Source organism: Danio aesculapii, chromosome 6 (assembly GCF_903798145.1).
Source record: "Danio aesculapii chromosome 6, fDanAes4.1, whole genome shotgun sequence".
NCBI lineage: Eukaryota > Metazoa > Chordata > Actinopteri > Cypriniformes > Danionidae > Danio > Danio aesculapii.
In genome coordinates, this window is record NC_079440.1 from 40569499 (window position 1) to 40592210 (window position 22712).

The 22712-nt window shown below is 34.7% G+C and overlaps 1 protein-coding gene across 2 annotated transcripts in view; it reads right to left on the reverse strand.

Moving 5' to 3' along the window:
• LOC130230870 (gamma-aminobutyric acid receptor subunit gamma-3) overlaps positions 1-22712 on the reverse strand; it is a 225662-nt gene that overhangs the window by 49772 nt on the left and 153178 nt on the right. For both annotated transcript variants that reach the window (XM_056460170.1, XM_056460169.1), the window contains exon 4: positions 12163-12383. In XM_056460170.1, the coding sequence (XP_056316145.1) occupies positions 12163-12383 (221 nt within the window). The remainder of the gene's footprint in view (positions 1-12162; positions 12384-22712) is intronic.

A 22712-nucleotide genomic window follows, 5' to 3' on the forward strand; every position in this document is an offset into this window, starting at 1 on the left:
TATCGATCATGAGCTCCATATGGGAGCATCTAGTTAGCCTTTGTTCCAGATTGGCTTCCAGAATTTGCCCCTCAGCATCAGTGCTGTTTCTCTTGATGCCAAGGAAATATTTCACGGAGCGCTGGAGACGGCATGATGCAGTCTCTCTACTGGCCTGTGAAATTTCTTCTGGTACAAATAGATGCGCTGGTCTTCAGGCAGCTGAGGGATACCTGAACAGGCCATCACACTGCCTGAGATGTACAATATTCAGTAGATGTTTTCCCAAAAATAGTTCTCTGCTGACAGAAGAGTGATGTTTTTTTTTTTCTTTGTGCGGTGTTGTTTTAGATCACCTTCACTACTTGTGAATCTTAAAGAATATCTGGCATATGTATGGAAAGATACTCTACATAAAACAGGATTTATTAAAATGTGTAGGCTGAATAGCTTCATTCACTGATTATCTTCATTCAGTAGTTACAGAAGTTGCTCCAATTTAAGCAGCACTCCTGGTGTATACCTGCCAACACTCCCATGTTTTTTCTGGGACTCTCCTATATTTCAGACACATTTCCCGCCACCTTCCCTTTTGTTATTTCTCCTGGAAAACAACTGTAATTTCACCCCACCCCCAGTTTTCAGCTTTTTGGTACAGTCTGTAACCCCGTGAGTTGCCAACTTTGGAGTAGTAATCGCAGAAATCACCAGAAACCCAGTCCATAGTACAGTCACTTACACCACAGTACAGTTACTAACCCGGTTCTCAACTGTGTTGTTTAGACAAGCACACAGCACCATTTATTTTGCTTTATTTAACAATTAATGCACAGTCAGCATTCCCCCAACTTTCCCCAATTTCAGTTTAAGGGAGAGAAGATTTTTTCAACATACTTTTAAACATACTTTTAATAACAAATTTCTCATAGCTGATTTATTTTAGCTTTGCCATGATGACAGTACATAATATTTGACTAGATTTATTTCAAGACACTTCTATACAGCTTAAAGTGACATTTAAAGGCTTAACTAGGTTAATTAGGTTAACTTGTCAGGTTAGGGTAATTAGGCAAGTTATTGTAAAGAGATGGTTTGCTCTGTAGACTATCGGGAAAAAAAATGCCTAAAGGAGCTGAAATAAAACAAAAAAGACTTTCTCCAGAAGAAAAAATATTATCAGACATACTGTGAAAATTTCCTTGCTCTGTTAAATATCATTTGGGGAAATATTTAAAAAAATCAAAGTGGGGCTAATAATTCTGACTTCAACTATATATATATATATATATATATATATATATATATATATATATATATATATATATATATATATATGTATATATATCCCATCCTTATAAAAGCTAGTGACCAAGGCTGCCACCCAGAGAGTTAAAAAATTATCAGGGGTGCCCAAACTTTTGCTAAAAACTGTACCTTTATAAAAGACACATTTATACTCAATACTCCACACTGAAAGAGAAAGTGAACATATTAGTATCTAAAAGGAACAAACCTTTTGGAAATTGTATTGAGTTGTGACAGCTTTTGATATTCTTATTTCTGATAGCGATTAACGTCTTTGTAATCGTTGTATTGCAGCAATATAAAAGCAATTCCGTAATACTGTAGCTTTTGCTGGCGTCAAAGCGTTTTAATTGTTCTACGCTGAATTTCTGCCAACTTTCAGCTTATTTATAAGAACACTTGGCCTATAAGTTGTGACTCTACCTAAGCAGACAAGGTCTTGATCTTGCTGTTGTTCTCATTGGGACGAGCTCTTCTGATGGGACAGCTTGAAAAGGACATGACAAGCAACGTAGCAGTGTGTGTTTGGATGTCCCGATTTGAATAAGTAGGACAGAGTTGGCTTCAGTGGACACCCACTCATCTGACTATATTTGGAAAGCGCAGCTATACTTTCAGACTTATGCACAGATAACAACAGACAAGTTGCATGTGACAGACCCATATTTCTCACATTCCACTTTTCTCTTCAAATCATAGTTGGAAGCCTTAACTTGACACTGGAATTCAAATGAGGAAGACAGATTTCATGCATTTTGTAACTTGATGTTGTTAACTAGCAGCTTTGGGCTCTGTTGGTGCAGCCGACGCTGGGATTATGCTTAACTGCTGGAAAAATTGTGTGAAACATTTGCTTACATTTTCAGCAGTGTTAGTTTGCAATAAGCAAAGATGCTTTTTTTCGGTGCACCCCAGTCTGCTGTGATGATACATATGTATTTATAATGAGAAGAGCCAGAGGCGTATACTGTAATTCACATTACTGCACTCATTAGTAATGTCTACAGTGGTGTTAGCACATGCTCTCTCTGTGGTGAAAGAAGAAGAAGAAAAAATAAACTGTACAGTTTCACATTTTTAAATGTGGTATTTTATGGAATTTTGCCCATATATTGAAATGTGTCCTTTTTCATTAATTTATTCTATTCATAATAATGATGTATTTTTTTTCTGAGCAATAAATAAATAAATACATTTAATACTGATTATTTGAGAACATGGAGAAATGGTCATCCCCAACTGAGCCTGGTTACTCTCAAGGTTTTTTCCTTCACTTTCGACTTTCAGCAGTGAAATTTAAACCACACTGAACTGAACGAAACTGAACTTTAACTCTGAAATGACTGACACAGTTTCAATTTTAATTTACTAGAACTTCTATGTTAAGCTGCTTTAAAACAATCTACAATTTAAAAGCACTATAGAAATAAAGATGAATTGAATTGAACTATTTAAAATTCTTTTATTGATAATGTTATAAGATATATAATTTGTAATAATAGTTTATTTATCAGAAAATCTAGTCAGGCACATTTAAAACAAGAATAATTTCATGACTCATTAAATGACTATTTAATCAGCACAATGACGCCCCGAAATACCAATTGATTTTCATATTAGACCTTTATAATTTGCCACTATCATATGCTTATTTCACGCGGCCGCCATTTTAAAAAGCGAAAGCAAGGTTGCCGTGAGAAGAAACACGGAAGTATAGAATCATCACTATAAATATTGCAACAACATGCTGTGGACTACAAACCTCCAGCTGTTGCCGCAATTTCAAAGCGCAGATATGGTGTAAACATCACTTTAATATCATTCAGTTAAGTTTATTTTAAACAATTAAAAGCATATTAGGCATCAAACAAAATCACAATCTCTTTAAAAGTAATACGCTTAAGTGTCCTCCTAGGCTTCAGTTCATGGCACCAGGTAAACACCGTGGGGATGCTTCCCTGCTTCAGCTTATATAACCCGGTGAGCAATAAAACAATGCAGTCCTTTGTCCACACACCCATGTTTTGTCTGTAATAGTGTTGTCGCAGTATTGAAATTTAAAAAACGTCAATTTCCCGCTAACATTTAAGAGTTGTTCAGTGCGTTCTTAAACACCACTGATTTGCCATATTCTCCAGTGCTCAACAGAAATGACTGTGATTGGCAGTGAAGGTCATCAGTTCACCGCGTGCAAACTCAAATACTGTAAAGGCACACTGGAACGGTTTAAAGCTGCAAATATCAGTCAATTCATCAGCGGATCGTTGTGTTTGCACTCTGTAAACATTGGTGAAGTGCAGTGAACTGATGACCTTCACAGCCAATCACAGTAATTTTTGTTGAGCACTGGTGAATTCTATGGCAAATTGGCGGTTTTTAAGAATGCACTCAACAGCGCTTAATTGTTAGCAGTAAATTCAGTACCGAAATTCAATATTGTGACAAGTCTAATACAGTGAAAGAATCAGTTCTTTAACTTGAGTTTAATAAATGGCATGTAAAACATGTGTTTGGGAAAGAAAACTTTAGCTAACTAGTGCCATTTGCCTTAACTTAGCTGAAAATGAAGTCTGATAACCCTTTTTATTTGCACTATCCATTCAGAACGGACCTTCGGATCACTCGGAAAGCGGTGAAATGATAAATTTGTGTCCCTTTCTCTTCACTGATAAGATATACAGCCAGGTGCACAATGTTTCTGTGTGACTCAGGCGATACTTCCAGGTTTCTTCCCACCGCAGCCTCGATTTCCCTTTTAAAATGGCGACCGTGTGAAATCTGTGAAATTTAGCAAATACATTCTTTATAAGCTTCCCACTGAAAAACAACTAGGTTGTAGTTTAAACAGATGTACATTTTGTCAAGATTACTTGTGTTCGTTTTGGTGTAATCTATTCATAAACATTGACATGTGGAAAAACAGTGCCCCAGTACATCAGCGTCGGGGTGCTGGCTATAGGGTTAAAACCCAACCCAGGCTCATTATGAATACATACCCTTGTATACATTTCTAGAGAGAGCAAAATACATCCCAGGAGGTAAGTTTTTTGCAGTTTTTGTTTTCGTGTTTTCGCGAATCCACCAGAGGCTGCTGTGTAGGCTTTTTGAGATCACACGCCACGGTCTCCCCAATGTAAACTCTGGCCACCCCTGTGGCCACCCCAATATGATTTTGCTGTTGATATTATTAATTTCAGTGTAATTACATAACAATATTTGAATAAATAAAAAAATTAAATGCAGCCACTAAATTATTGTGAATTGATTGGTGCCACTGACGTAGCTTATTCACTGCCTCTTCCCAATCGTTGTTGACAGCACGCACACACACACCTTCAACAGACAGAATGCAAATTTCTTAATAAACTTTAACGGGTATGCATGTCACATTTACGTCTTCACTTAAGTCATTAAGTAAGTATTTTGTGTTCTCTGTTAACTTTTATAGTTAAATACTAAATGTGTTAACGTTACTCAACAGGGCTGGGAATTAGGTCATTTTGGTTTGATTTAATGTTTTCGCTTTTCTACAGAACGTTCGCTTTGAATTCCTTGATTATTTCAAGGAATAAATTGAGATATTTTAAGAGTAATCAGTTAAATGAATTAAAGCTACATTATTGCATTTACCAGAAACAAAATATAACATTACACAGAATTAATTTTTTTTGTGTCATCCCAAGATTTAGTGTGGCCTCTTTTGGCCACCCCTAAGAACATTTTCCACTGAGTGCCACTGCCTCCACCCTCCCCCTTCCCGAAACCCAACTGACAGTGTTTTCAAAAGAAATCCAGAAAAAGAAAAGCCGCCTGATGTTCTCACCCTGTTTCTTACTTGTTTATTTATTTTTTGCCTTTTGTTTTTGTTTTACCTGCTTTCTGGAACTGTTCCTCACCAGACTCGAACCCCGCTATTACAGTCAATTTCACTTTGAGTCTCAAGTCTGCTGACGTACGCGGCGAGCCAGTGGGCAAACAGGTAACAGCGGAAAAGCCGTTCACATGAAGATAAGCAGTCAGGTGGTAGCCTGTAAATGAGCAGAAGCGATTGGTGGTGTCATACTGCCCTGTAGCATTCATTTGGAAGACGAAATGCACCCATATGTTCCTCTTGCAACATAATTCATGCTCTCTAGAACTGTATATGGGAGTACATATTCACAATGTGCCTGTTTTGTTAAAACCCCTCATTTTTTGTATGATCACTTTTGTATGAGAATAAGTGTTTCTCTCACTCTACACAGTATACCTCCAATAGCCAACACCGAATCTGGGGCACTTGATGACATCACAACAGAAAGACAGAAGATGTTTATTTTTGTTTTGTTTTTCCCTTCTGTCCTCATTGACGGGTTCTAACAGAAAAATAACATTGTGCAGTCTGAATCTGACATAAGATTGTTGTTGTGCAGTTCCTCCACAGTGTGATTGTATCATATTAAAGATTTACCAGAGGACTCTAGTGCTGCCCAAGAAGGCTTTCCAAAGGTTTGTTCACAAGCCCCATTTGCAGTGGACTGATGAATAATATAAGACATCACAGGCTGTTTCTGCAACTTCCTGGTCTAATTGTGGTCAAACCTTGCCTAGGGTCTTATTGAACAGATCTGTCACAAATACCAAGCACTGAACCAAACTGGGCTAGTTAGATATGAATGAACGTCATCATATCTCAACATCACAGACATTAGAGTCACATCAGACCAAACACTGTCCCGCAGCAGAGCTTTAACTCAGAATACAGGCTGATGTCACTGAGAGTTTTCAAAATAGAGGATTTCTTGATCCTTGGCCACATTTCCAGAGGTCTTTAATGTTCCGGTCATAACATGGACATCTTAAATCCATCAAACATTATAAACACTACTTATCAGAGCTGAACACTGCTCCTTGCTGTCTCAGAGAATATTATTTGACACAGTACTTCTGACAGTGACTGCTGACTTTTGTGGCATTTTAACTCCAGAAAATGCCATACATTTTTGACTGGGGAGCTAAATTCCGTTTAGGACTTTGAAAGCGATGACCTAATCGGAATTAGAGGTTCCTAAAAATGTCAACATGACATCGGCTCAGTCAAGGCAACTGATTAAAGGCATCAGAGTTCAGGAACAGAGGCTTAAAAACTGCACTGAAAAGTATCAAGATATATGTTCAGTTCAGAAGGATGCAGTGTCCATTTTTTACCTTTAAATGTCAAAATATATGTTTAAAAAGCACAATAAGCTAGATTTTTTTTCCATTAAAATTCAACACCCCCACACTAGAACAGTGTTATATATTTTGCTGACTTATGTGTTTATGTTCAATGTTCAAATCCAGAGAAATAAGCAATTTTAACAAGTGGCATGAACTGTGTGGTACTGTAATAACATGCTAACGACATCACATACCTTGACTTCTGATTTGGTTTTGTAGAAAACACAGAAACACCAAAGATACTGTAATATATTGAGTTTGATAGCACAGAGCAGCAAATCTAAAATGCATGTAGTATGACAAAATAGTGCTGCTTTTTTCCCATTTGATCAAGAGGACATAAAAAAGTAAGTGGTCGACCGTGATAATAAAAGTTCCGCTGCTTTTTTTTTTTTGCCACATCTCACTCGTCTCTCATCAGCAATTGCTTCATCATTTTGCCTTGACAGCATTCAGCCATAAGCCATGTGCACACCAGGATGCTTTCACTCATGCTTATTGTCAGCATTTTTGACATGTTTTTCAGCATTCATACCAAAGCGATTTTCACTGGCGATAAGCAGAGTAAATGTGCAAAATCACTCCCTTACACTAGATGGCACTTGATAAACTTACAAATCATGAAAAAAGTTAAAGAAAACTTATCATTGAATCCTATTTTATCTGCAATTACACTCAATGATATGCATTTTGGTAGTTTTTGTTGCATTTATCATAAAACAGCTCCACAATCATTGTGCATCGGTGCCTCTTATTCGTCATTAGGAATGTGTGCTCATCTAGACCATTTAGGGATTGAGCTCCAGGCATGTGAACAAAAAAGTCAATCTCACTGGTGGACCATTTTTAGACACTGCGCATCAAACCAAAAAACAAGACCACTGCAAAAAAATATTCTTCTTACTTAGATTTTTTTTGTTTTGTATCTAGTCCAAATATCTAAAGGTCAAATAATTCTTAAATCAAGAACCATTTCCTAGATGAGCAGAAAATATTGTCATGTTTTCAGAAATAATATTCCAAAATTAATAGCATTTTTCCTTAAAACAAGCTAAATAATCTGCCAATATGGTAAGCAAAATAATCTTGTTTTCCTTTTAACATAAGATTTTTTTTGCACCACATTGGCAGATTATTTTAATTGTTTTAAGGAAAAACTCCCTTAAAGTCCTCATGAACTGCAAGTTGTTTTTTTCTTCGTATTGTAACGCAGTTCCTAGAGAAACGGAATATTAAATGAGAAACAGTGGGCATGGCTTGTTTTCTACTGAAAGCTGAATGGATATAGTAAGGTAAGCATTTCATTCAGAAAGATCGGAAAAAAAGGGTTTGGGGAGAGTTACCTAACAGACACCTCCTCATCAACATTTCTGTTTGTTGTCAAAACTGACAGTTGGAGCGGCGGGGTTAAATATCCTAATATATATAATATAAAGATTAGAAGGCAATCTTTTTTTTCCCTAAATGACATGCACAGGTGAATTATTCACCACAAAACAATCAATGTGAACAAACAAAATCAAACAGTTAGTAATAATTTCATGGGGACTTTAGTTTTAGCATATTATTTCTTAAAACAATAACTTTTTTTTTCTAAAAAAATGTTCAACTTTTGTGACAAAAGTTTAGTAGTGAGGTGTTAAATGTCAGTGAAAAGCAAGAGCGAAATGCATCCTAGTGTGCACGGGTCTTTATTCTGCTTCATACTACAGTACCATGATAATACATTTTGAATACTTTAGCTTCATCCATGAACATAATTTCTCGTAGGATGTACAATAATGAAGACGGCAACTTCCATTATCCACACTCGATCATAGTGTCATCAAACTATGCCTTTGTTTGTTGTGAATATGCACCATCTAGTGGTGAGAATTACATAATGGGCCTTTAAGTGAAAATAATTACCTTTAATTGCATTAAACCATAGCATATACTGTACTCTTTGCTGCATGTGTTACAGTAGCTTCAGTCTAAGTGTATTACCTTAACAATTATTGCCATTAACTTTATCACATAGTTTAAAATGTTTAAACACTTGAAATCAAATTAACAGGTAACAGCCACAAACATCTTGACATTTGCCTGCTGCTATTTTGCCTGTTGAGTCTTCATTTTAAGTGCATCAGTGTAAACATATTTTCAGTTCTTTTTTCTAACATGAAGGAAAGCCAAAAGCCTACTCTGATTATCAACCTCAGGCCATATGTGCTGACATATGCATAGTACTTACATTTTGCAGTCTGATTGTTTACACTTACTTTTGATAGGCCCCTTTAGACATTCTGTTGACTATTTATTAACTTAGTAACTATACTGCAATTCACTCTGATAAAATTAGTAGAGTACTAGACATTTAGTTAAAGTTGTCGTCAAGGTAGGATCAGGGTGGGGCCAAGTAGAAGCGCTCACTCTAATCCCCGGGGCTCTGCAATGGTTAGGGAAATTTCAAATGAAACTAAAACAAATGATTACAATTGGCTTAAGATTAGCAAGAAAACATTGGTAAATGGGTCAACCAGCAGAACTTGAGTGTTAAAAAAAAATTGTCTTCAAGGTTGAGATGATTTCACCAGTAGAACCTAAAAATTGGCCTTTAACACCTGATACAGTTTTAATAGAGCTAAATAAACAAAATATTGAAAAGAACTTCTGCAAGTAAAACAGTGCAATAAACTCGGAATTCAGAGCACTGATGCTGACCTACTCTCTATTTTGTATTATGCTTTTTTTTTCCTTTTCTTATACCTTTCACACAGTGCTGTTATGACCTTGTCAAAAGCTTGTGGGTCTTAAATAAATATATTTTCCATCTGCTGCTGGCCTTGTCAGGGTGATTATTATTTGAAATGACACAGCTGACAGTATGTTGTGTTCAACAACTACGTTTTTCTATTTTGACTTTTTTCTTTTTGATTCTTTTCAAGCAGTGAATTAAAAAACATTTCAAAACAAGACACTGAATATCAGCGACCCACTATCACATTAACAGTTTCATGTTTCAGAGTCAAAGAAATACTTCTTGACCTTTTATTTGAAATGTCTAAGGAAATAATTACACGTTCAATGCGTAATTAGATAAAAGCATGTTTTTGCCATTATAACTTTGCTAACCCATGATTTTTTCCCCTTATTTTCTCTTTAAAGAGATAATTAACCCAACAATAAAAATATTGTCATTTACTTACCCTCAAGTTGTTCCAAACCTAGATGTTTTTCTTTCAGAAGAAATTATTTTGAAAGGCTATTACAATTACATTTGCAGCAATCGACCATATTCTTTTAAATATCTTTTTTATGTGTGTCTTCGGAATATGAGAGAAAGGCTTGTGACAGTGAGTACGTTTACATGGACACCAATGATCTGATTTTAATATGATTAAGACAATACTCTGATTAGGAGTCTACCATGTAAACAGCAATTTTTGATTCATTTAATCCGATTGAGGTCATAATCGAACTAAACAGAAATCGAATTAAGATGTGGAGTATGGTGATTTTAGTTGCATTATTGAAGTGCAGTACAGATTTGTAAACACCTTAATCAAACTAGTACCATCATGTAGGATTTTTGCTGCATTTTGTTACAGGATATTCCATACACTGTTTGACACTATTATTTGCACCTACCGAGTCAGTGAAGGACCACAGACACCTGCATTGTGTTTTTTTTCTCCCATTCGGCGTGCGGTATAAAATTCCATTAAAACAACACTCTACCAGCAGTTCATCCTCGCATCCAATATCTTGTTTGTCATAGGGGGCATGCATGAAATGGTCCTCAATGAAAGTAAAAGTGCAGTTAAAGTCGACAAATTAAAAATGAGACAGCCGGGATTACATGAAACATGGATAGCGTAATGACGCAATGATGTTCATCGAATTATGTGCTATAACATAAAGTAATGTAAATCAGGATCATGAATGGAACCAGTGTTGGGTAAGTTACTTTTAAAAAGTAAACGATTACCAATTACTGATTACTACTCGAAAATTGTGATCTGATTACATTACTAATTACATAATGTAAAAAGTAATCAGATTACTAATTACTTTACTTTGAAGCTACTTTTAAAACATATAAAATATACCTATAAAATAAAAAATATACTGCAGCTCTTTCAGTAATTTAATATTCACAGAAAAACATTACAATGGGTTGATCACAGCAGTTTGACATAATTAAAAGAGTTAAAGAGATAGTTCACTTAAATCTTAAAATTCTCTCATCATTCACTTGTTTCAAACCCGTTTGTTTTTTTTTTTCTTTTCTTTTTTGAACACACAAGAAGGACATGAAGAAAACTGGATACCTGTAACCAGGGAATTTATATCCACACTATCCAGTTTATGCAAAAACTTTATTAAAGAACAAAGTGAAGTAACTGATGATTTTTTAAAATTAAATGGATAGTTCACCTAAAATGAAAAATGACTCCAATTTACTCAAGTTTCTTTCTTCTGTTGAAAATGAAAGAAGAAATTTTGAAGAGTGCTGAAAACCTGTACCCATTGACGACAAAAACCAATACTATGGAAGTCAGTGGTTACAGGTTTACAGCTTGCTTTAAATATTTTATTTTGTGTTCAACAGAAGATTGAATAACTAGGCTCCCCTCTGTAAACTGTGGCCCCACCTTGGCCCCTGCCTTTAAAACTTCCTAGATCCACCACTGCCTGTAACCACTGACATCCATAGTATGAAAAAGCACTGCAGTGTTTGGGTGTTCTGTGATTAGTCTACCAAAATGTGTATATTCCTTACAAAGTATGAAACTGATCGGTCAGTTCTTGACATGTAACACGCGGTTTTCAGCTGGGAAATGCGAGTGCACTCCATATGCACTCCATATGCACAAAAGACGCGATATGTGAACAGCCCCCTAAGCAATTACGCTTCTCTTCACATTTAGAAGATACCTTCACTCCTGTTTAGGCTGAATGAGCCGCTGTGTTTTTGGGTGCCAATGTTCTACTTGACGTGTATTGTCTTAGAAGACTTTCTGTTCAAATACTTGAACAAGTTGCTGGTGGGATTAAAAGCCATCGAAAGTTCTTTAGAGACTGGAAATAGGCTGAATTTCACAACAATATTTTTGTTTTATGCTCAATGAAATCAAAGTAATGTCTGTATTTCCACTTGATGAAGCAACTGCTCTTGACAGCAGCTATTTCAGCTTGCATTCTCCAGCTATTTAAAAGCACATTCTTATTAACTGACGTTGCAGTGGAAAATGTGATTTTTTCCCTGCAAAAATGAAGTAGAGTTTTTTATTTCTTCTAAATGTTATATTTGTATTGTAAGTAATGCAGTAACTGTAATCAAATAACACAAATTTAAAATGTGATGCGTTACATTACTGCGTTCCTCAAAAATTTAATTACATTATAGTAACACATTACTGTGGAACACATTACACCCAACTTTGAAAGGAACATTCAAAAAGTAACTTATGTAAACATCTTAATCATATTATTGTCTTATTTAGATTAAGGCAAATAATTCAATTACTGATGTCCATGTAAACATAGTCAATGTGAAGATGAGCAATAATGGAAGAACTGTTCTTTTTGCATGAACTATCCATTTTAAGAGTTTTATTTTATTTCTATAAATAGTCATTCTCTTCTGATTAATCAGTATAACTAACAAATAACCACCTATTATAAATGGCTTACCTTAAAGTGTAAAGTATTTTCCCATCATTCCATATTCTGAGCAGCTGATTTGGCGTAGTAATCCAATGTGAATCTGCACTCTTGGAATTTCTGAAGATGGTATCCGGTAACCAAATGAGTCCAACCATATTACTGTTTAAAGTCAATATTTTCATTGTGCTGTTATATCTGAGCCGGCTATCTGTCCACGTCTGCGCAAAAATGATGTCAATCTGGTACTCCTGTGAAAAAAAACGAAAAATCATGCGTCAACGATGATTAACCACATATTCTATTGGTTTTAATATATTGCAGCACTTATTACGATCACTTCTAAAACATGAATACAAAAGCAGCTATTCATGTTGATTGGATATTTAATATATAACCCAATCTAATAAATATAGGCCTTGGCATTGTTCTTTAGCTCTTAGCACAAACCTGCTGTGATTTATTCCTAAACAGCCTAGTTCTAATGAGTGACAACACACAGCCTCACAGTAGTCACAAGTCATTGAATCAGCCATTAAATTAATGCCAGAATTATTCAGTATTGAGTGATGGAGCACTGCTGATCCCACTGTGGTTTGGATGGAGGTCACAGTCAGCTTTGAGATACTTTAACAAGGATTATGAGGTTCTGGCACCGTGGAAGCTGGCAGCAGGAGCCACAGGAATTGAATGCGGTGAGAGATACATATACTAATCACACCACATGGTCCGCAAACTTTCAGGGAATCCGAGGCTTAAAAAAACCCACCCCAACAGTTGTACAGACAACTTCTAAGCCAGCTAGATACTTTGTCACAATAAAAGTATAAGGTTTTATCTCACATTTTTGTCTAAATATGTTCACATATTCCTACTCTATGACAATTTATTTACTGTAAAGTCTGTGTGAAATCAAAATTTGCAGTGTTTATTTTGCTTGCAGACATTGTTATTCTTTGGGTGAACAAGTAATCCATGCAAGTTAATCCACTGCAAAAAATAGTTTGTTTTGATAATCTTCATTAAGAGTCTGACCATTTGCTTCCAAATTTGGAGTGGCGGTGCTTCTTTGTTGACGTCAGTTTTACGTCTCCAGCCACATGCCCCCCTTACCATTAGTTTGCTATTAGCAGTGTTGAGGTAAGTTACTTTTGAAAGTAATGCATTAGAATATTGAGTTACTCCCATAAAAAAGTAACTAGTTGTGCAATGCTTACCCCACATAGACTTTACTTGGGTGGGTCGCCCAGGTATATTAACGGCTGCTCAAGTATGTTTGGTGACATCCTTTTACACTTTTTTGTATCTGTCCAATCTTCCTACTTCTCTTTGTGAGTGCGCAACAACTGTCAACATTTCCACAGACAATTTCACAAGCTCTGCAGAGACCCACAGAGATGCACCTTTTTTGGTTCTTAAAAATGCATCCGACCCGGGTTTCTAAAACTCCTAAAATGTCCGGGAATCTGCTTTTGGTTTCGCTTTCTAAAGTCGTCGTTATTTGTATGCGTTTTTGCATTACATTTTTATTTTAAGCCGGATTTACTTTCACTTGGCTTCGCAGATGTCCACACGAGCACAGCCACAAGACCGAGAGAAACATTGTATAATTAATTATTTGATCTAACTGACTCAGATAAACTTTTATGTATTCAGAAAGGATGACATTACATCTAAACTGGCTGCAAAATATATGTACTGTACACCATTAGAAATGGTTAATTAACGCATTTGCCTAATTTAAATATTCTACACTTTTTATTCTTGTAATTACTATACTTTTTAGAGATTTTTATTCCATAGATGTTTTTATTCCTTTATGTTAATTATTTCTCATTTGCTGTGTATTTTTTATTTTATTTAATGTTGATATTACTTATTTTATACATATCTACCATGCTTTAGCAATACTGTACAAAATATCAGCAGCAGATTTTACCTGTCAGTGGATGCACATGGGTCCTGATTAGAAAAAAAAAGTATAAGAAATACTGGGTTTCTTTTTTATTTCAAGTAAAAAAAAAAAAAAAAAAAAAACTTTAATCCATTGAAACGAAACAGTTTATGATAAATAAAATTATTGTTAAAAAAAAAAATCACTTTTTTTGTCGCATGTACTGTAGGTAACCATGTGCCATGGGTAAAAGGTGTGTTTCAATCTGGCTATTACCGCAAGTATATTTCAAACCTTTGGGAAGCACTGTTGTGTTCCTTATTATTGAAAATAATGGGATACGTTACTTTTGAGTTTCTTTACACCTTCATTTACCTTTAAAAAAATATATATATTTTTTAAAAATAATGTTACCTTCTGAGAACTTCCTGGCACTATACACACCATAAAGTTGAAAGCAATTTGTTTGCTACTATTGTATTTTTGTCTTATTAGTTCAGTAAAAACACTGTCCATTGAGCCTATCCCCTTTTCTTTCATGTATTCAAAATAAAGAGAATATTTCCATCACAGAAATGTAAGGCTCTGTCATCTTGGTTTCCTGTTTGTTCCCGCAGGGAGCTCATTCTCTCATTGCGTGTGATTCAACGTGATTACACTCATTTTTATTCAGCATATTATTTTCAAAAGCTTATTAATTAATCTAAAAAGGAACTCGAGTTACATTTTTAAAAAAGAAACTCAAATATTATTACTTATTTTTTAAAAGTAATGCGTTACTTTACTTGTTACTCAGAAAAGTAATATTATTACATAACTCGCGTTACTTAGTTACTCAGGCTATTAGTGAATGATGCGTAAAAAGAAAGCACCTTCCTTACTGCATATTCTGTTTCAGTTGGAAGTACATCAACACACTGAAACAAAAAGTTAGCAACTTTTAATCCAAGCAAGTAATCCAATAGTATCTAAATGCTGTCTTGCACCCAATAAAGCTTGTGACATCATTGTTAGGGGTAAGGTTAAGTGTGCACATTAAAATCAGAAGCCAAGATATACAAGTTATATTAAGTACAATTTTAATTTCATGTTACTTGCGAATATAGAAAATATTGTAGTACTGTACTGAAGAACGTGAAAAAGATGAAGCATTTTTTAAAAATGTTTTACATTTTTACAATATTCACCCTTAAATGTCAAATATTTAGCACTTTAAATGATGTTGTTCTACTTATAACAATGTTATTTTATTTTAGCCACACTAAACTATATAGAGAAACTACAGCATTACAAAAGCTGATTTCTGTCTAAACCACATTAAATTAATACTACAGTAACTTACTTTAATGATGTGATTAATTACCCAGCATTTTCGGACCTAAAATTAACATTTAGTCTGAACTAATTTTTTTAAAACTGTCCTTTATGCTTAAATAAACAAAAGAAAGGGTATATATATATATATATATATATATATATATATATATATATATATATATATATATATATATACAGTATATTTATGAAATTAATTTGCCCTAAACCGTTATGCTGCATGTTGACACGTTGAACACTATAATTTTATGTTTTAAAACAAATGTATATCCAAATTTATTGGACCTGTTCCAAAATTTCTCAACATGAGAGGATTTTGATATTGTACATTAGAAATGTATTTAGGGTCTCTGTGGCTTGAAAGAGACTTGTTTCCCATTTCTTTTTTGCTGCATGCTAAAAAAACATTTCAAGCATAATATCTCAAAACTACTCAAAATGCAGAAACAAGCGTATAATCTCAAGGTGGTGACTTGCGTACTTGGTTTAATATCACATCTAACCCCTTCAAGCTGTGGGAGAAAAATGCTTAATCACATTGGTTAAAACCACAGGGTGAAAGGCATCCAGTATTTCATGCCGTATCTTTTCAGCAGTGGGTTTTGGGGTTGAAAGGTCTTGATTTATGGTGCAGGAGATTTAACGGATGAATCCTTTTAACAGCTAAAAGGGGCAAGGCAACGACAATTAAACCAAAACCGAATGAGGCCAGAGTTTGTTTGAAAGCTTAGCAGCTGTTTCATAAATGCTCTTTGCCATTACTGCTGGAATTAGTCTCCATAAAGGGGTAATTTTGAAATCAGATCATACCATTAATACATTAATTCTGGTACACTAAATCTTATGCTTCAAAAAAAATCCCTAGAGGTATATTTTTTTGCTTTTTAATGTCAGAGTGAATTTTGAAAAATACATAATGGGGTTCACCAGACAGTCATTGAGGATATTCATTTGCACCAATGAATGCTATCTGAGTGTAAATGTTTCTACACTCTAAAAAACAAACAATCAATCAATCAATCAATCAATCAATCAATCAATCAATCAATCAATCAATCAATCAATCAACCAACCAATAACTAACTAACTAACTAACTAAATAAATAAATAAATTTAAAAAAAATAATAAATAAATAAATAAATAAATAAATAAAATATGTATATTGGGTAAAAAAATCAATAGCTGTGCTAATTTTTAAAATATACAATTTATAGTCCAAATTTGTGTTAAAATAACGCAGCATGTTTAGGGGTGTATATTGCAGAGGTTTTTTTTTTTTTTGCCAGAAATAGAATGCATAAATTTGACAGGGTCTCTGAGGTGCAAGAGTCACTGCATCTGAAATGATGCATAAATAGCTCAGAATCAATTTCCATTTCAAACATTTGCCACGATTAGAACTATTCTGTCAGAGCAGTGTAATCAAAATATGTGCCTACGCATCAGTGTGTGTGTATGTGTGTTTAAAAAAACACCATCTTTGGAGTGATTTGAGGTAGGATGACTAATGGCCTCATTATCTATTCCCACTTTGATGTTTAAATCCAGCCTTACAACCGTCCAGCTAATTTACTCCAGCCGTTTTAACTGGCCAACTCTTAAGCGCACCGACCCCACAAAACTCCACACAGAACTGATCAATGGGACCTGCACTAACTCAGTAAATGATTCACTAGCAAGATAAATGTATGTGGACATCTGTACACTGCAGGGTGGAGACTTCCTAAAACGTCCCCGTATTGTACACCAAACTCTAAGGATAGACTTTAGATCTGTTTGAAAAGGTTCAAAAAGTGCTTTGAATTTTTAATGCTTTCAAACTGGGATCAGCAGGATGGCAAACGTTATTTTTTGGAGAAACAATACAATACAATACAATATAATAATTAAAATCCGATATTTTTCAAAATATCATCTTTTGTGAATAATACTGTATATGTATAATAATATATTTTGTGAAAAAAATTATTCAAAGACGATTCCTTGGATTTACATTTTTTTTTTAAGTTAGGTGGTTGTAAACAATTTGTTTGGGCTACATTTAAACAAACAAATTAAGGTAAACGTTACTAAATTTTATTTGTTTTTTTTAAATTCACCACAAATAAATTGTTTGCAACAATTTTGCAGACAACATTTTTTTGCAGACAACACACTACAATTATATTGTATAAAAACAGCACCACAACATGCAAAAGAGAGAGATTGACTTGGAATGTCACTTTCCTGTTTATTAATGATTTGATCAGCTGTAATTAGAAATTACGCTGTTTTTTCTTTTCTAAGGACTTATCATGGGGTCTCTGTCACCATTTTGTAGATGAACAACATCAACCTTCTTTGCTCCGCTCAATGACAGGCTAATGGTCGCCGACACGCTGTCTCTTAGAAATTATATATATTTAAAATAGGCACTTTCCTTATTAATAAACTGCTTAGTTCAAAAAAAAGCCTCAAAACTACATTATGTTGTCCAACAGCAGCAATAATTTTCAAACTGTAGAGTGTCCTATGCTTGTTGCTATATGTGGTTGGAGTAATACAAGGGTTAACATGCTGGACGAGTGCTGTTATTTGCAGAATATATCACACGGCTATCAGCCAATCAGATTCAAGAATCAGACATAACTGTTGTAATAAACATCCACTTGAGGATGAGCAAATTTTCATTTTTGTGTGAACGACTCTTTTAATTTTTTTCATTATTATTTCAATTGACTTTTTAGGTAGGTCTAAATAATAATGAGATATTTATTTTAGTCTACGTCCAGACATTGCTTTATTTTTTTGCCCAGAGTGTTTATTTCTTTTATTGCAATGTATATACTTTGTATTGGTGTACTTTGTACAATGTTTGTACTGGTGTTGTATCTTTCTAGAGAGTTTCTCGTTGTGTTTGTTGACTTTAACTTGCTCACTGAGGGCCGCAAGGCAGTATGTACTGTAAAACTGCTTTGGAACAGAATTTATTGTGAAAAGTGCAATAAAATGATTCTCTTCAGGTTCATAATCCAACACTGCTTTAATGGTACAATAGGAACAAATATCCTCTGCCTATTTAATATACTGTACACTTAATAATTGTTTTGGCTTTAGCACAATGACAGAGCAGCCAATTATTTTGTTAAACAAACAACACATCACAGTTTGTTTTTCTCACATAGTACAATGGGCCTCATAAAAACGTACATAAATGTATACTTTTTCCTTCTACATTTGCATTGGAAATTCTGAGTGTGTTTTCTATTATACAGTATTTTAGGAAGAGGCCCTCATAATGAAATCACCTCAAAATGAAATTTCTGTCATATTTGCTCACCCCCAAGTCATTCCAAAGCGATAAGGCTTTTGTTAATCTTTGAAACACAAATGAAGATAATTTTAATGAAATCTGAGAGCCTTCTATCCCTTCAGAGAAAGCCTATTCACACAAAATGGATGTATGCAAGAGATCACAATATAAGAATTGAGCGATTTAGTATTCTGAAGGGATCACTTTATCATATGATGAAAAGAATTAATTGAGACATTCACTGACCTAACAACACTGACCAGTGAGCATAAACAGAAGCCCAACCATGTCTGATTGATGCACACAAACAAATCTTGTTGGTTCCCATGAAGCTCAAACTTGCTATGTGACACAAAAGAATGAAGCTCAAAGGTTCTCAAACATCAAGCAAGCATGCTTGAGATAAAATAAATCCATTAAAGCCTAAATTTAATTCTTTCACCTGAAGAAACAATCATGTCTCTTGTGAAGAATTGTATAAATATGCTAATTCTATCTCTTTATGAATCTTTTGACGTATTGGCATTTTTAGTAAACACTCAACACTCAAGACTTTTAATGGAGGAATTGATATTTGTTTGTGGTTTGGAACATCATGAGGGTGCGTAAATGATGACTGAAATGTAGCTTTTAGCGCTAGTTCTACCAGGAAGACCTAATGTCACACCACTCATCACAATCAATTCCAACCAATAGCCACGAGACCATCATCCTCCTCACCACCAGGTTGGCCCTGTCCAGGGAGGTAGGTTCCGACCCTGCCTTTATCCTTGGCAGTCACAGCTCAATCTAAAAGCTTCTAATTCAAGCTATGGACAGGGCCTTCGCCAAAGACATACTATGTTTTGTTAAATTATACTTTTGTCAAATAATACTCATCAAATAAATGTAATTCAATATCATATTTATCTCCCTGGTCTTTCTGGTAGAACTTAAATTTATCTGAAGTTTATCTATCTATCTTAAGTTTATCTATAAAAAGTTTGAAAACTATCTCAGTGTGCTTTCGTTCATTGCAACTCTAAACTGATTGTCCCACTTCATAATTAATAGTGGTTGTCACCCTCCAACCACACGTACCTGCACCAGCCTGACAGTCACTTGACCTTTTGCTATCTCTCCCCAAAGGTGGGTCTCTTCATTATAATACCAGTCTCATTTATCACAAGTCAGTGGGCATGAGAGCCGTCTGGCCAAAAAATTGTGACCTTTTGTTCTAGAAGCCAAAGGGAGTTCAGAGGTAGCTGGAAAAGAATATCACTTCAGGTCTAATCACCGTCCAAGTGAAAATGTGTTGAGCATCAGAATAAACAGAACTAATGTGAGGTGATTTCATTACATCTGGACTAAAACAACAAACAGATTGTAAACAATAGAGAGAGATTGTGCTTGTCCAAAGATGCCCAAAGTCAGACTGCTGCCATTTTACAAGCCACAAAGTGAATTTAGGCTTTGTTCTGTTCAACAAAAAGATTATCAATGATCCCATATAATGAAATGCGTGTAAACAGTTTCTTGTTGTTTGAGAGTTCCAGACTGTCACAGTCTGCGTGCTGCTAGACAATCTGTTATATTAATTAGGTTTTGGAGTGCTGCTTCAAAGCTCCGGGCCAGCATCAAAAGCTGAAAAATAAATAAAAATGTTTTACTGTATGAGAGTGCACTCTAAATCAAAAAGCTGATGTCGATGTGGGAGAGATTCAAAGTTTCACTTGTGTGATAAACAAGGAATTATATAGGCTAAACGATAGTCAAGAGTAGGCAAGGGACGATAAACGGTTTCCAGGTTTACTGTAGTTTGGAATAAGGCTGGGCGATAAAATCAGTATCAATATTTATTGACTGTACACCATTGTCAATTTTGGTTAAAAAAAAAAAAGATTTGGTATGTAGTTTCAGTTTGAATGCTATAGTTTTATTAAAATGTGGCTGTTGAGCACGCGCCTTGGAAGCAGTGCCAATAAGCTTGGGCTGTAAGTTTGTCATTTCCAATAGAGGCACGAGACTTGCAGGATGCACATATGGGAGCAACGTGCACATGTTGTGCAAGTGGTGTGCACATAAACCGCGTGCATTTTCGCACCTAGTTAAAAAACACCTAAACTTTTCTGAATGCCCCGAGTGCACCGCGAATTATGCAAGTAAAACTAACCAATCTGGTTCACACTATGTATGGAATATACATATATTCATGTATGTATGTATGGAATATCCATATATGTATGGAATATTTCAGTAATAACGGCAGACTAATTACCTCAAACAAACACAGCGCACCTAAACACTGCAGCAGTTTTTATTTTTCTCCATAAACTTGCTTCGGAGCTGCAGCAATGATTTGTCCGTTTGTCATCCTCTGAGAAAACCTACTTATGAGAGACGCCAGGGGAGCGGAACGCAAAGTCAACTATAAATGGTCAAGGAATTCACGTGCTTGTCACTTCAGGTCAGAATAACAAAACATGCGAAAATGAGTGCTGTATAGCAGCAGTGCGGAGATTGTAAATAAAAAAGGATGTAAGGATGTCGCCAGGGTGGCTTTTTGGTTTCTTTTCTTGTGCTTCCCAGCTACTAGTTCTCATCTGAAAGATTTTTTAGCATAGGAGTAATATAGTCATTCAACTTCACTATTTGTTATGTCGTAACATGTATAATGATGGTTGGTTCCTTTACTTGAAAGCTCAAATTTGATTTTCAAAATTTGTGTTGTTGACAGTTTGAGGTTTACTATATCATTATTATTCACACCTTAAAGTTTGCTTTGATTGTTCAGCATTTACACTTTACCATTGCACACGGTTTGTAACATTATATTTATCAAGTTTAAGAGTCTCTTTAGCACCAATGTTTATTTTATTACAAAGAGATGATATTTTGTTTAAATATTTTTGTTTTTGACTATTAAATCTATTTGCCTTGGTAATGTTATAAATTTTTTTAAAAAGTGGTTAAAATGTAAAAAATCCTAAAATTCCTAAATGTATTGTTAAAAATAGTAAATATTTATCAATATAAAATGAACCATGATATTGTGATTTTTTTGTTTTGTTTTTTGCAATATCGTCCAGCCCTAGTTTGGAAAAGTCAAGGTTTTAAAACTGGTATGTGTAATATTTTTTATGTATTTTTTATGTGTTGTAAAGAAATCTGTGATTTTAAAACTAATGAAGACAGCAGAAGTCAATGATTTGCAGTATTTAACTATTCGGCCTGACATGTTTATTGTCATTTTTATGTTAAAATATTATAAATGTTTCCTAAAATAAAATAAATTGTGTTTAATGGGGAAAAAGTTTTTTGGCTTTTGTTTTACTCAGACATGTAAAACAACTTATTTTAGAGCAGTAATCACAATACTGTGAAACTGTGGTATTTTTATCCAAGGTTATCATACCGTCAGAAACGTATACCGGCCTATGCCTAGTCAACAGCACCATGCATACAATAAAATTACACTTTAGAATACAACATTATCATGCACAAGTGTGGATATTTGTATACCAGTGCAAAATTACCACAGACTAGGAATGGTTGAATTTGGCAACGAGTTTGGGTGGCACATTTATTTGGCAGGTGTAGCAATTTGTCAAAAGTCCATTGAAATCATTTTGTTATTAACACTTTGCCATAGCTCAAACCCACTAGACTTGTTTTCATCTAGATAATCTTACTGCTGTGTGAAGGGTAATGTGAAGAATGCATTTACTGTAAAATCAAGGTTTCTGTTTTGTTGTAGACAGAAATTGAAAGGCTTATTTAATGAATGATGAATGAAACAACTTATTTTATTTGTCTTAGAAGTTCCTAACAGACGCATTCATGCCAGTGGTTTTATGTCATAATATTTATTAGCTCTTGGCTTCGGAAAAGGGGTTGATTCAAAAGGTCTAATAGGAACCATTTTATACAATTCAATGCAAGTAAAAAGGTTATTATTGATGCAGAATGTGCTATTATTATTTGTACACTCTCAGAAATAAAGGTACGAGAGCTGTCACTGGGGTGGAGGTTTTTTAAAGAGTATACATTTGTACCTAAAAGGTCCATATTGGGACCTC